This window comes from Eschscholzia californica, unplaced genomic scaffold (assembly GCF_041429995.1).
Source record: "Eschscholzia californica isolate CP2 unplaced genomic scaffold, dmEscCali1.0.p SCAF_3, whole genome shotgun sequence".
Taxonomy (NCBI): domain Eukaryota; kingdom Viridiplantae; phylum Streptophyta; class Magnoliopsida; order Ranunculales; family Papaveraceae; genus Eschscholzia; species Eschscholzia californica.
The window spans coordinates 45,802,117-45,815,895 of record NW_028238420.1 but is presented as its reverse complement, the minus strand read 5'-3'; the positions used below and the strand labels follow the sequence as shown (position 1 = coordinate 45,815,895).

The 13,779-nt window shown below is 37.7% G+C and overlaps 2 protein-coding genes across 5 annotated transcripts; one reads left to right on the top strand and one right to left on the bottom strand.

The window, feature by feature from the left end:
• The first annotated feature begins 233 nt into the window (after positions 1-233).
• On the top strand, positions 234-7,746 carry LOC147550837 (uncharacterized). Of its 3 annotated transcripts, none has more exons than XM_086665758.1 (15): positions 234-577; positions 1,194-1,857; positions 1,963-2,275; positions 3,564-3,710; positions 3,818-3,906; positions 4,014-4,106; positions 4,367-4,493; positions 4,831-4,895; positions 4,987-5,161; positions 5,601-5,786; positions 5,905-5,952; positions 6,413-6,559; positions 6,665-6,747; positions 7,034-7,149; positions 7,424-7,746. In XM_086665758.1, exons 2-15 carry the CDS (start codon positions 1,274-1,276, stop codon positions 7,504-7,506), a joined length of 2,256 nt encoding a protein of 751 aa, XP_086521884.1. In that variant the 5' UTR covers positions 234-577; positions 1,194-1,273; the 3' UTR covers positions 7,507-7,746. The 3 variants fall into 3 exon arrangements, with proteins under 3 accessions (XP_086521884.1, XP_086521885.1, XP_086521886.1); XM_086665759.1 differs by having other exon boundaries at positions 322-577; positions 1,219-1,857; XM_086665760.1 differs by having other exon boundaries at positions 357-577; positions 1,207-1,857.
• A 304-nt stretch (positions 7,747-8,050) lies between these two features.
• Positions 8,051-13,549, bottom strand: ATSPO22 (Tetratricopeptide repeat (TPR)-like superfamily protein). Of its 2 annotated transcripts, XR_015236826.1 has the most exons (6): positions 11,485-13,105; positions 10,258-10,447; positions 10,084-10,116; positions 9,207-9,830; positions 8,287-8,984; positions 8,051-8,191 (listed from the first exon to the last, which is right to left on the bottom strand). XR_015236826.1 is itself a non-coding variant. In XM_086665757.1 (5 exons), the coding sequence occupies exons 1-5, from the start codon at positions 12,795-12,797 to the stop codon at positions 8,343-8,345; spliced, it is 2,802 nt and encodes a 933-aa protein (XP_086521883.1). In that variant the 5' UTR covers positions 12,798-13,549; the 3' UTR covers positions 8,187-8,342. The 2 variants fall into 2 exon arrangements, 1 of the variants encoding a protein (XP_086521883.1); XM_086665757.1 differs by having other exon boundaries at positions 8,187-8,984; positions 11,485-13,549.
• Between the last annotated feature and the right edge of the window lie 230 nt (positions 13,550-13,779).

Genomic DNA, 13,779 nt, shown 5'->3' with positions numbered 1-13,779 from the left:
GAAGTTGCAAGAGATGGAGAGAAAGAAAGTGATGAAGAGGGTGAGAGATGAAATTGATCCAACCCCTATTTATAGGGGTTGGATCGATTTCTAGCCGTTGGATTTGCTCCAACGGCTAGATCTAGCCGTTGGAGCAAATCCAACGGCTAGGGGGGATCCCCAAGTGACCGTTGGAGGCCCCAACGGTCACTTGGGGCTTCCATTCAGTCGCCCCTAATGTTAGGGGCGACTGAATGGCCGACCCCAGCCTCCGCTCCAAGCGGCTGGGCTTGGAGCGGGGGGCTGAGGCCAATAATTTGAATTATTGGCCTCAGCCCGGCTGGGGTTGGACTTGCTCTAAACCTGACCATCTGGCCAAAGTCAAAACTCCATTAAGTCAAAGAATAAGAAAAGTCAAGAAGGAAAGAGCGTATCATTTCAGCCAAAATTATAACACGTCAATGCGACGGAAAATGGTGAATCAAAGCAAATCGGAGATGGAAAGAGAAAGATTTCAATAACCCAATTCGATTTCAATCAAAACCCTTCTTGGGTATTTACCATCTTCCTCTTTACTAGTAATCATCCAGAGTTCTTGGTAATTCTCTCTCTCTCTCTCTAAACTTTGTATTATCAATGTCTGCAACAATACCCAGTAAAAAAATTCTTTCATTTCTTTCAAGGGTATATACTCTTGAGCTTCTAATTCGCTTTAAGCCTAACTAAGCATGAGAAAGTTATTACCTTTTTCAGTCTATTAGTTGATCCATTAGTGGGTTCAAATGTCTAAAATTAGGTTAAGGGTATGATTACTTATACATGTTAAAGATAGATATTCTATATTTTGATTAATCATGTTAAGTATTGTGATCATATTTTTGCAATTTTGGTGAGTGGGTGTTTCTAGAAATTGGAATTGCACTATTTGTATGAAAAATGGTAGGAGGTTGGTTCATGATCTAAAACATAATTTTATTTTGTTTGGGAAATTTATGGTGTTTTTTTTTGTTCTTATTTCTCTATTAGTGAAAATCTTGCAATTTGCTTCTGCTTATGTTGTTGATTGTTTTTTCTTCTTTACAAACAAATGTCATTTAATCAAATACTTATTTGAGTGTTTTTTTTTTGATGAAGAGAGTGTTGAATCTGTGCATTATAATATATGGTACTTATCATTGTCTTTCTTTGATGTGATTGTGATTTTCTATTAACAGTTATACTTATTAGCATATCTCACAGGCGAGTGTGAAGGATATGAGCGTAGATTTTATTTTCGATAGAGAAAGCTTCAATAATGGGTTCTAGAGCACTTTTAAGAAGGAAGAGATTCGTCTATGATTTCCTGAATGGACGAACTTGCTTAGCTCAAAGAACTTCGAGTTTTGGTTATGATGAACCATATCAACATTTGACTTTACGGGATTTGAGTGGGGTTGCCTCAAATGACCCTTCAAAACATTTTGATAATCATAATAGTAGCAGATCTCCTATTTTAGTTGCAAAAGATGAATTGTTAAGCTATTCAAGAGTGCAGTTTTTGAAGCATAGTTCATATGGGAACGGAAGATCAGAGTTTCGACCATCTTTTGGAGGCAGATGGCTGTCACAATCTTTACATAATGCTTCGACATCTACAGTTCCTCAACCTGAATCTGAAAAGAGTGGCGATGAAAATGAAAAACAAGCAGCCAAACAGAAAAAGGAGGCATCCCCAGAGGAGTGTGATCAGGCTGTTGAAGGTTTGAGTGCTGTTAAAGCGAAAGCTAAACTGAAACAGCTACAAGGATCTCAAAAGAGTGCCACATCTATCATGCAGAAAATCCAGGCTATACTTTTGGGGATTGGGCCTGCTTTGAGAGCCGTTGCCTCTATGAGCAGGTTATAGCTCATTGTTTCGCACATTTGTCTTCGCAAATACAAAATCCGATTGTTGAATGTCTCTGTTTATTTATTTCCTCGTTTCTCTCTTTTTTGTTCCCTTAGGGAAGATTGGGCCAAAAAGCTTGTTCATTGGAAGGAAGAATTTAAAGCAACTATGCAGCATTATTGGTTGGGTTTAAAGTTACTCTGGGCTGATGTTAGAATCAGCTCGAGACTACTTCTAAAACTTGCTGGTGGAAAGAGTCTTTCTAGACGGGAAAGACAACAACTAACACGCACGACAGTTGACATATTCAGGCTCGTTCCGTTTGCAGTATTTCTTTTAGTCCCTTTCATGGAGTTCTTGCTGCCGGTATTCCTTAAATTGTTTCCCAACATGTTGCCATCAACATTCCAGGACAAGATGAAGGAACAGGTACTAATTTGGTCATTGTCTTTAAAAGTTAGTTTTTCTTGGAAATTGCATCATGTGCTAGCGGGATTAGCTTGTTATATTACTTTTTTTTTAGCTTTCTCTTCGGAAAATTAGAGAAAAAAGAGAAATAGGATTCTTATTGTTTGACTCGAACTCATGTAAGTAAATATGTATGTAAGAACATGCTTACCCAACTACAGATTATCTTCCTTCCGAGACCCTAGCCTGGATATTTTGTATGGAGGCAAACTGTTTTCACCGTTTCTGCTGTGCAAAATTACTTCGGTTTCAAATCTAGGGGTTCTGACTTCTGAGGCACAGATAGAAATTTTAAATAAGGAACAAACTAAAAGTTAGAAATGCAGCATAGCCTCCAAATCATTTAGTTATCTTTCCTTTATTCTTGAAGAAATTGGGTTTCTAGTGGTTCTTTTATGATTTTTGTGAAGCTATCGTAGATCTCGTACTTTGTGGGTTATTCAACTAGTTGTAACATAGGTGGTAAAAGGAGACTTAGATCCTCTGTGATACTAAGAGCATCTCCTATGGGACACTCTAACAAACACTCTAAAAGTCTAGTTGTCAAGTGTCAATGAAGATTCTCTTTCATAAGTGTCAATATAGAGACACTTTAAAAAAAAAATTGTCTTCAATGGAGATCTCTAAAATACTTCTACGTACTGAACATATTACTCTTCAATTCAATAAATAAAAAGTAGTTAAAAAGCAAAGTTTCTATTGGTTAGAATTTTAAATGACACTTAAAGAGTATCAAAGAGACACTCTAATTTTAGAGTGTCTCTATTAATAAATGCTCCACATTATCATAAAGTGTCTAGTTGAGTGTCCCATTCGGAAAGGTTTTTTAACAAACTCTCTACAAATCCTAAGTGATACTCTAAGTGTTAGAGTTTGAGTGTTCCGTTGGAGATGCTCTAACGATCAGCTCCGGAGTGAGTATAAAATGTTAGGTCTGGCACATAATATTCTTTCCATCCTCAAATTGATATAGATATTGAGTGTCCCATTGGAAAAGGTTTTTTAACAAAATCTCCACAAATCCTAAGTGACACTCTAAGTGTTAGAGTTTGAGTGTTCCGTTGAAGATGCTCTAACGATCAGCTTCGGAGTGAGTATAAAATGTTAGATCAGGCATATAATATTCTTTCCATCCTCAAATTGATATAGATATAGTGACGCATAATTGCTTGTTCTTTTTTTTTTTATTCTCTTGAAATTTAGTTTCTTTATAGAAAATATCAACTATTTCCGGACGTGTAACCTGTAGGAAGCATTGAAACGGAAGCTCAATGCTAGAATGGAGTATGCAAAGTTTTTACAAGACACTGTCAAAGAAATGGCGAAGGAAGTTCAAAACTCACGAAGTGGAGAAACTAAGAAAACAGCAGAAGATCTTGATGAATTTTTGAACAAAGTGAGTCGTTTTCTGGTCTCGAAGTTCTACTGCCTCCCGAGATTTGATTATCTTGTTGAATATTTTTGCTTTCTGAATCGCAATTAAGTATGCTTTTGTTCAAATAGGTCAGGACCGGAGCTCGAGTTTCCAATGAAGAAATTTTAGGTTTTGCGAAGTTATTCAATGATGAGCTTACTCTTGACAATATCAACAGGTTAGCATATTTGTGGTAGTTTAGGTTTATGTTCAACTCGTACTTGAGAGGTCATGCATTCTTTTACAGAATTGCATGTAATTTTTGCATTATTTTGTCAATTACAGGCCCCGATTAGTAAATATGTGCAAATATATGGGAGTCTCCCCTTATGGAACAGATGCATATCTACGTTTCATGCTCCGACAAAGACTCCAATGGTAACTTATATGCCTTTATCATATTTCAATACTTCAAAATATCATAATCCCAATTCGTTTATCTTATTTTTTTCACATATAAGAGAAACTACCAGTTTCATCACATAGATAGTCTAAACATGCCACCCGATCCTTAGTTTGTTTTGTTTCTGGGTTTCCACTTTTATTGTTATCCTTGATTCCTTGGATGAGCCGAAATATTGTTGTATGGCGTAATGCTGATCGTTGTGTTAAGTTTTTATTTTGTACAATTTGGATAGGATCAAGAATGACGACAAGATGATTCAGGCAGAAGGTGTGGAATCACTTTCAGAAGCTGAACTTCGTGAAGATTGTAGAGATCGAGGCTTACTTGGATTACTTTCAGTAGAGGAGATGAGGCAGCAGGTATATTCTCAAGTCTCAACTTTTTTTTTCGTATATCAAGTTCATTTTCTTTTAGTGTTGACAAATCAAGCATTTATCATGGTTGCACTAATTCTCCACATTCAAATTCGTTAACGGCAAATATAGATAAGAAAGGAATTTGTGTACTATGATTACTCGACAATCAATCACTCGGGACTATATGGAGTCAAATTATCAACCTTCGTGGCAAAGAAGCTAAAATTTTGTTTTAACTAAAAGCTTTCATTTAATCTATCTTTACAGTAAAATCATTGGGATCATATAAATGGAATTTTGGTGTGTGACTGTGACTTGGTTGATGGTATTCTTTTTGCAGCTTCGTGATTGGTTGGATTTATCTCTGAATCACTCTGTGCCATCCTCCCTTTTGATCCTTTCGAGGTATTTAAGTCCTCATCTATAATTATGCTGTAGCAGAATATAATTTTTTCATGGATTTGACATGTTTCGTTCTGGTTTATCTAATATTTAGAGCGTTCACTGTTTCTGGGAAGCTGAGGCCGGAAGAGGCTGTTCAAGCGACACTGTCTTCTTTACCGGATGAGGTGGTGGATACTGTTGGAGTAACAGCTTTGCCGTCTGAAGATTCTGTTTCAGAGAGGAGAAGGAAACTTGAATACCTAGAAATGCAAGAAGAGCTTATTAAGGTACAAGAAAAATATTCATGTATCTTGTTTCTTCTATGTTTCTCAATGTACTTCAGTTTATTTATACTTTGATTGAATGCTTGGGTAAGCTCCTCTTTCTATCTCTTGAACTTTGTACCATCTCGTATACACCCAAAGTACTGCCATCTTCTGATATACCTCTAAGACAATGTTTCTGGCTATTTATTGATTATTTCATTATGCCTTAATGCTTTATGTTCATTTTATTTTCAAGATTCATAATGACCCTTTATAGGCCCTTCTAACTTCGAACTTCAAGAGAAGCTGTAAAAGTTATGAATTCCGTATTCTTGATCCTTGAACTCGTACCTTTTCTTTTCTTTTTGATTGGTTTATTCTCTTTAAGTTCAGTTTCTCTAGTCATCTTTGTTGTCCATCCTATCACGTTCTAAATAGTGGTATGCTATCTATGTTATAGGAGGAGGAAGAGGACGAGGAAGAGGAGAAAGCTAAATCTAAAATTAACCAGGAAGATATCGCATTGAAAGAGATGACCGTTCCAACAGCCAGAGAAGCACAAGAGCAAGCAACACCAATAACATTAGAGAAACACGAGCAACTCTGTGAACTAAGCCGTGCATTGGCTGTTTTAGCTTCAGCATCTGTAAGAATTTCTGTTCATAAACTTTGCTTTTCTTTTAAGACATCTATCAAATATTGAACACTTTAAGATGGTGCAATCTACTCGATTCTTACATATGGTTTTCTTTTACTTGTTCCAGTCAGTGAGTATGGAGCGTGAGGAGTTTCTGAGGCTTGTCAATAAGGAGGTATATGAACTGTGAAGTAAAAGAAAACTCTTTAATTTAATTTTCTAGAGAAAAAAACTCGCTACCAGAAATAGATCCACAGTAGCCCTGCATAGGGGTGGGAATAAAATTTTGAGGCCCAACACTCGTCACGTTTACCCGAGTCTTCATGAGCTTGTGGATGGCTGAATCCCAAAGATGGATAGTGCCCGCTAGAATTGGTGGGTCTGCCTCCGCCAAAAATGATCACTTGGCAGTCTGCCCGGGCTGAAGCTACTCGACAGACTACACGACTACCCGCTGTAATATACTTTAAAGTTTAAACCTTGGCCAAGAGGCCAAGAGAGCCGCACACCCCAACCCTATATAGTCAATGTAATTATGCCCAATAGAGCTGGCCAGCATCATGGTGGGAAGTTAAAGCCAGATGGGAATTCATAATTGATCTTTATATTTTGAACATCGTTATTTGTTTTTTCAGATAGAATTGTATAACAGCATGGTCGAGAAAGAGGGTACAGAAGGAGAAGAAGAGGCTAAGAAAGCATACAAAGCTTCGAGAGAGGAAAGTGACCATGCGGCCGAGGCGGCTATAGGTGACAAGGTTTCTTCAGCGCTAATAAATAGGGTAAGAAATAATCAAAACCATTTTCTCTTGCTTACTTCGGTCGATACTTAATACATAATTCACTTAATAAAACCTAATATTAAAATGGGTTACCTTATACCCCAGGTTGATGCTATGCTCCAAAAGCTTGAAAAGGAGATTGATGACGTCGATGCCAAAATCGGTGACCGTTGGCGACTACTTGATAGGTACATAAATTGCTTACGATTTGCTTCTGATTTTAATTGTTCTACCATGTCCGTGTGACTAGCATCTTGAGATGTCGATATATAGAACCACCCTTACCATTTCGGTTTTTGGTGAAACCCGGAACCCATTGTTAGGGTTTCTTAACTAGTACTCATTTTAATGCAACATAACCACACAACAATATTGATATATATGTATATATATATATACATATACATGTATGTATTTATGCATCGTACGAGTAACCTCGTGAAGATTGACTCGGGTAGTATGAATCATTTGCAGGGACTATGATGGGAAGGTGACCCCTGAGGAGGTAGCAGGTGCAGCTATGTACCTCAAGGACACCATAGGCAAAGACGGTGTCCAAGAACTTATCAGCAACCTTTCCAAAGATACAGGTCAGTCAAAATCCAAGTTCCGCCTTTACCTCTTCATTTCCAAGCCCATTTTCCTGGTTGATTCTTTAAATCTCCAATCAGTTTTGTTATATCTTATTGTCTCTCAAATCCTCTGAACCCTTTCAAGCTGCATGAGTAAAATTCGATTTCCCTTTCACTTCCACTTTCATATCAAATAATTTCGACTCCTTTTTTCTGTACTTAGAATAAGTTTACTTTGAACTATATTATCTTTTGGACTATAACACTGGTCGATTTTCGTTGATTTCAACAGAAGGAAAGATTCTTGTTGAAGACATAGTCAGATTAGCAGGTGCAAAGGAAAAAGCTGAAACAACTGAAGCACAACATAAATAAAGATTTATATTCATCCACCAGATGGACACTTAATCTTCGGATCCACGACAAGAAAAAGGAAAAATTCTTTGTTTGGGAAATCATAAAATGCTTTGCCTTTCTTTAGAATTCTTTGCAAGGAAGACAAATGCATATATAATGCAACAAAATATTATTTTTGGCTTTTCTGTTAGATTGTTTTGTTTGCATTGTTCACTTTATATATACGAAGTTTAATACGGGAAAATGATGTTTATGATCTATCTTATAATTTCTCTCAGTTTCCTGAAAATAGAATTCTAATATTCAATGATCTCATAGAATTGAGGCCAAAAGTCAAGTTCATTCGAGGCTTGAACAAAATCAACTATCGTTAGAGCAACACCCAAAGTATGGAAATCAAAATCTCGTACCCGTACACCACACTTGTAATAACATATTGAATTTGGATTGAGAGGTCCTGTTGGAAGTGAATTGAAAAAGTCTAGAGCTCCCAAATTTCATGAGCCCAGCCCCTAAGTACCATTGGGCTTGCTCTTATTTCCTAGTCAACTCTCTCTGTCTCTTGATGAATTTGTTTACTCTTTTGATGGATAATTGATTCTTACTTACATCTAGAATACGTCAACTTTTGTAGCCTGATCTACATTTCCCAGTATATAATGATATGAAAAACCAACTTTTTTGAGAAAGAGAAGAGAGACCACTAACAGAGTACCATTGTCTATTACTCAGTCTTGAATTGATCATTTTAAGTAGTATCATCTAATTTTTGTACTAGTTCCTTGTACTAACTAAAACTATAAACTCATGATTTATATGTACATGAAAGACAAATACAGAAATCACAAGGCAAGTTAAGATCTGCTATCATCTAAGTCAAGGCCATTGAATTTCTTTTCAAACTCAGTAAAGAACTCATTCATAGAACTCTTATATCCCACCATCCCTGGAACATGTTCAGCTAGATCCAACCCTAAACTCATCCATCTTCTTGCAAGACCAATCTGACCTAGTCGAACAGGTAAGTCGGCACGATTCCATGCTGTCGTAGCTAACCACTTCCCCTCTTCGGTAGGATACTCACCTTCTTTCAAACCTATCATAATCCGATATGCCTGTCTATATACAGAATATACATCCTCATCTGCATTTCCTTTCTGGAATCCAGCAAGTCCAATTAGTTTTCGGACAACAAGAGCAACTGTTTGATAGTCTGGAGAAGGTGAGTTGAGGAGAGATGATAAGCAAGTGTTGAGGGCATAATCGGAAACCTCGAGGTTGGAGTTTCGACCGCTTTCTAGTGCGTTGAGACCAATCTGGAGGAGATACTGAGGACTGCACATTTTTGAAGATGCAAAGTTCTTAACCAGAAGAAGCTGTTGAGATTTTGAGGTGTCAAATCTGCCTTGTAGATCATAAGCATTGAGGGTGTATATGAAAAAGAGGCCTGGATCGATGGATTTATCGTCATCCTTGAGCTTTGTCCCAGATAACATCTGTGTATGCAATGGAATCAGTACATGGGTTGACATAGATGAGCGAAAAATATAAATGTACACCAAAATATGCAATAACCCTAAACCTGTAAATGGCCCACCCGCTAGATGGGCAGGAGCAGCCTGTGCACGTAATTTTTTGTCTTTGATGCCTAACTAGGCCGCATAAAGCCCAATAATGAAGTAGATGCAGTAAGAAAATAACGCAGGAGAAATCCATACCTTCCCAACTTTATCCAGCATTTGGGAAGCTCTCTTTACATCAGAATCTGTTAACTCGACGCCAGTTTGCTTCTCAACTGCAATAGTAGCTGAGACACTTAAGATTAATGACTTGCAAACCATGGCACGATTTCCCTCTATTTCATCGACATCAATCGTAACGTCATAAAATTCGGATGCCAACTCCAAAAATTCGGCACATAATTTGTATTTCTTTTCCTTCCCCATTTTGGTTCCATGATTCCATGAATTTACAGCAAACCACTTCACTTCTCGCCTTCCAACCTCTCCTTTGCCGAAGAAATTCTCAGGACCTAGCTCTTTCATTCGGGTAAGAGCTTGCTTCATGAATTTGAGAACTTCTGTTTCACCATCCATGTCTTGGGAGAGGAGTGTGAGTAGGGTTCGGAGAACTACCACTTCTGGCGTGGACATTGGTTTGCCAAGGGAGTAGAAGTGAAGGATACTGGATAGGGAAGCAACAGCAACAGGGATAGCTTGGCAAGCAATGGCTTCATGTGCTGCAAGGGAGTAGAAGTCAGGGTTGAAGTCAAGGCATGATGGCATGGCTTGAATCTGTGAAATTGCTCCTTTTTCCTCTTTCTTTTGAAGGTAGACCTTGAACTGCATATGTCGGAAAAAGCAAACTTATAAGACTTATAGTATTGCTAAAAGAACTTTAATACAAGATATTGAACAACAATTTTTATATAGGCAAATAATACTGTCAGAACAATATATTTCACTTGTTTGAAGGAGAACGTTTCAGATGACTGCCATAGTTATAGAATCACTTGGCATTAAACGACAGTACAATTCATATTACTGAAAAAACTTATGACGAGGGGAATAGACTAGAAAGAGAACGACACAATACCTTGAGGAACGCACAGGCTATGTTGGGCTGAAGCTGCAGAAGGAGATAAAAATAAGAGAAATTTGTAAGTTTTTTTTCTTAGCTATGACATTTTTGCTTTTCAGTTAAAAGTTGAGAGATCTGTATAACATGTTATCAGCTGAAGTGAAAACGAAAGCTAAAAACCTGACCTACGTTTTCGCTTTCATCGATGAATTCTTGAGCTCTATCAAACTGTGAGAGGCCTAGGTGACAGAGACACAAGACTCTAAAACATTTAGCTCGAAGAATCCTATTCTCAACATTGTGGGGTACATAAAGCATGGATTTCTCAAACATTTGTGCAGCAGTCCCGTAATCTTTTAACCTGAAATGATCTGCTCCACTGCCAACGCCAACAATGATAGCACAATCAAAATTAAGTAGCTTGGTTCTTAAATAATAATCTCCCAGATGAGACATACAAGAAGTTTAAAGTGCACTTATAAGCTTGTTATGCCATAAAATGGACTTCTGTTGTACAGATATATTATTGCAAAATTAAGAACACACTAATTGATGATTCAAAGAGAAGTAGAAGGGTATAATTGATGGTTCAAAGAGAAGTAGAAAGTGATAATTGATGGCCTTTTGACTCGCTTATTTGTAATGTTCATTGTCTGATAACACTTTACAAGGCAACCGATACATCAAGAAGATGAGTACTACATGATATCCCATTGAGACATTAATCTCATGGCACAACTAAAAATATGAATTCTAACATGAGGAGATGAAGCTATGACATTAGAGACTTCAGGATTTAGACAGGGATATACAAAAAAATAAACACAGATAATGCTGTTCTACAAGGCCAGTGACAGCTTTCCCTCTTCCAAAACAGTATGGTAAAACAAACTCACCATTCAAAGATTTTTTTTTTAGACAAAACCATCTGACTCTGAACACTTGACAGGTAATGTCTTTACTATACACTCCAGTTCCCATCTGCAGAGGCTAATGAGGATTTTACAAGTCCATTATTTCTCCCATTTACCACCCAGCTCCGAATAAATCAAACTGGGAAGTTACCCAAACCCAACTACTTATCGAACATCAATAACAGCATATCATGATTAATCTTACCCTTTCTCTAATTTTGCTTTCTGCAACATGCAATTTAAGATTCTAAGCCCCCACTCATTAAACTACAGAGTGTGGTCTAACACCATCTTCAAACATTGCTCTTTAAACTTGTTAATGAGATAATAGTTTGATGTTTAGAAAAGGTTGTAAAGGAAACTAATCTATGCTACACTTTTTACAACTACACCAAATTTCAAGCTTGTTTGCTCTTTGACAATTGAAATCTACTCTTGCTATAAATTGATAGAGGTGAAAAAACTAAACAAATGCCATTGAAGATTACGAGAAGAAACGTACCAGTTCCACAATACAGTATGCATCGATGTCCTCTCTTTTGCAGCTGCTTCTTCACTGAAAAGCGCCACCACTCTCTCGTCTGAAACTAACTCAGCTGCCACTTTCGCTCTTAATTTAGAACCCTCGCCGCTACTATTTCCAATCACTACATGAGCCACCCTAACAGCAGCTCCGGGACTGACATGACACCTCTCCAATAGCCCAAGAAATACTCCTTTAGTGGTATCTGCTCCAGCCATTCCAGTAGCTTGAAAATAAATCTCCACCGACGACAACCAAACCCCTTCCGGAATCCCTTTATTTACAACCATACCCCTCAATTCCTTCTCTGCTTCTCGGTGCTTTCCTAACCCCAACCATGACTTCATCGCCAAAACTGGCAAACACGGGTGCTGATCTCCACCGCTACCACCCTCCCTCAAAACCCTAATACACTTCAGTACACTTTCAAACTCTTCACACTGCAAATGAGCAGCTGCCATAAACCTAAGCGACTTAGACCTCAAAGTTCTTAACTCTAACTTCTCATCTGCCCTTTTACAGTTCCTCAATCCTTTCTCACATAAGTCTAAACCTTCTGTCATTAGCTTCAAAGCTTCGTTAATGGAAGATGTCTGATTACTTTTAGATAAGAAAATCTTCCCAAAGATTAAATATTGATTCGCTAATGCTTTATAATTTTGTGGACATCCAAATAACAAGGTTTTAGATCTATTAAGTAAAGTAAGAGCAAGATTCCTCTCTGAAACTTCCCAAGCAGATCTAGATCTAGCTAGGTTAATATCTAAAATAAGTTTTCTCTCTCCAGGATCTGAAATTTCATTTACCTCAATCTTAGACGTAAGATCAGTAGCTTTCTCGAAACAATTTGCAGCAAGATCAAATTTCTTTAGATCGTGCCAAATCAAACCAGTTTTATAGAAGAATGAAGCACATTTAAAAGCCGGAGATGGAATTTCAGGAACATCACCTGCTAAGAATATGAGTTCGGCGGAGATCTGCCGGAGTTTCGCCTGATCTTCATCTGGCGATCGATTTCCACTTGTGGCGTTTGATAGATCTACACATGCGTTCCACAGACGATAACTGTGTTTCCATATCTGAAGCTTTGAAGATTTCGATAATGGAGTAATGGAGTTGAGGCGAGATAAGCATTTCTGAAGTTCCGAACAAAGATTCGCCGGTTCTTTTGAATTTTCAGGAGAGATTGCTTCGGCTTTCTTGATCAGAGAGTTGAGTTCTTCGAGTAAATCTGGTTGAATTTCATGGAGTCCTCCTGGTTGGAAATCGGCTGAAATCTCAGCGATTCTCATTTTGGCGGGAGAATTTGGAGGGAAGGAAGGAAGAAGTCTTTGTTTGTTTCAGACTTTAGGGCGTAGATGCCATATGATCTTAATTGATTTAAACAACTTGATTTGGAGTCAAAAAATCAAGTACTAATTAACTTGTCTCTACTCTAATCTTCATTCTTCACCACCATCGCCCTCTTTTTTGGTTTATCGCCACCACTACCCACCCAACCACCACCACTATCAATTTCATACTCCTCTCTTGTCCCTGGGAAGGAACGCTCGTTCTCTTTAGATCAGAAGGATTTTAGTGATAAATTTAAAACATGACCAAAATTATAGGAAGAAATTATGTACTTTTTAACGTTGTAATTATACAAAAGTTTAGCTTAATTCAATTGATCCCCGTGATTTTCTATAACGTGTTAAACTCTAAACAGACCCATCTTCTTCATTACCACGACCCACCACCATTTTTCGCTTATTTTCACTTGTATCTCCTAGACCAACAATAGATGGTATTATCAATAAAGTGCATTTTCCCCTTTTTGTCACTAATGAAGGGGTGGATCCTTTTGTCTCCAACTAGAGGGAAATCCATCTTTACAGACGGAAGCTCTATCGTGATAGAGGTGATTAAGATAGATATGAGATAGGAGAAAGAAGGGTAACTCTGAAATGTATCTCGCGGAGGGCTAAAACAAAATCATATTGCGTGAACACATGAGTTTGACCCTCTTTTTTTTTTATGAAGGTTGACCCTCTTTGCTATCCACAACTCAAGTTATAAAACCAATTTCAATGAGTTAGAGATGAACAAAAAGGCCATTTTCAGAATGAAAAAGTAAGTCCTAAGGGCAAGTCCAATGTGTGACTCGAGCTCCCAATTTTGCGAGCCCCGGGATTTTTTTCAATTCCAACGTCGGGCTCCTAACAGGGGCTCCCAAATCTAAATTGTGTACGTGTGTAATGTACGTTGTGCGGACTTTTAATTTCAAATTTCAAC

Bases quoted from the DNA above. Each gene is read 5' to 3' on its own strand.
- LOC147550837 (XM_086665758.1), top strand. From the start codon at position 1,274: ATGGGTTCTAGAGCACTTTTAAGAAGGAAGAGATTCGTCTATGATTTC. The intron at 4,494-4,830 runs GTATATTCTCAA...TTCTTTTTGCAG, and splicing joins TAGAGGAGATGAGGCAGCAG to CTTCGTGATTGGTTGGATTT. The intron at 4,896-4,986 runs GTATTTAAGTCC...TCTAATATTTAG, and splicing joins TCCCTTTTGATCCTTTCGAG to AGCGTTCACTGTTTCTGGGA.
- ATSPO22 (XM_086665757.1), bottom strand. From the start codon at position 12,797: ATGAGAATCGCTGAGATTTCAGCCGATTTCCAACCAGGAGGACTCCAT. The intron at 9,831-10,083 runs GTATTGTGTCGT...CGACATATGCAG, and splicing joins TAGCCTGTGCGTTCCTCAAG to TTCAAGGTCTACCTTCAAAA. The intron at 8,985-9,206 runs GTATGGATTTCT...TTGCATACACAG, and splicing joins TGCTGGATAAAGTTGGGAAG to ATGTTATCTGGGACAAAGCT.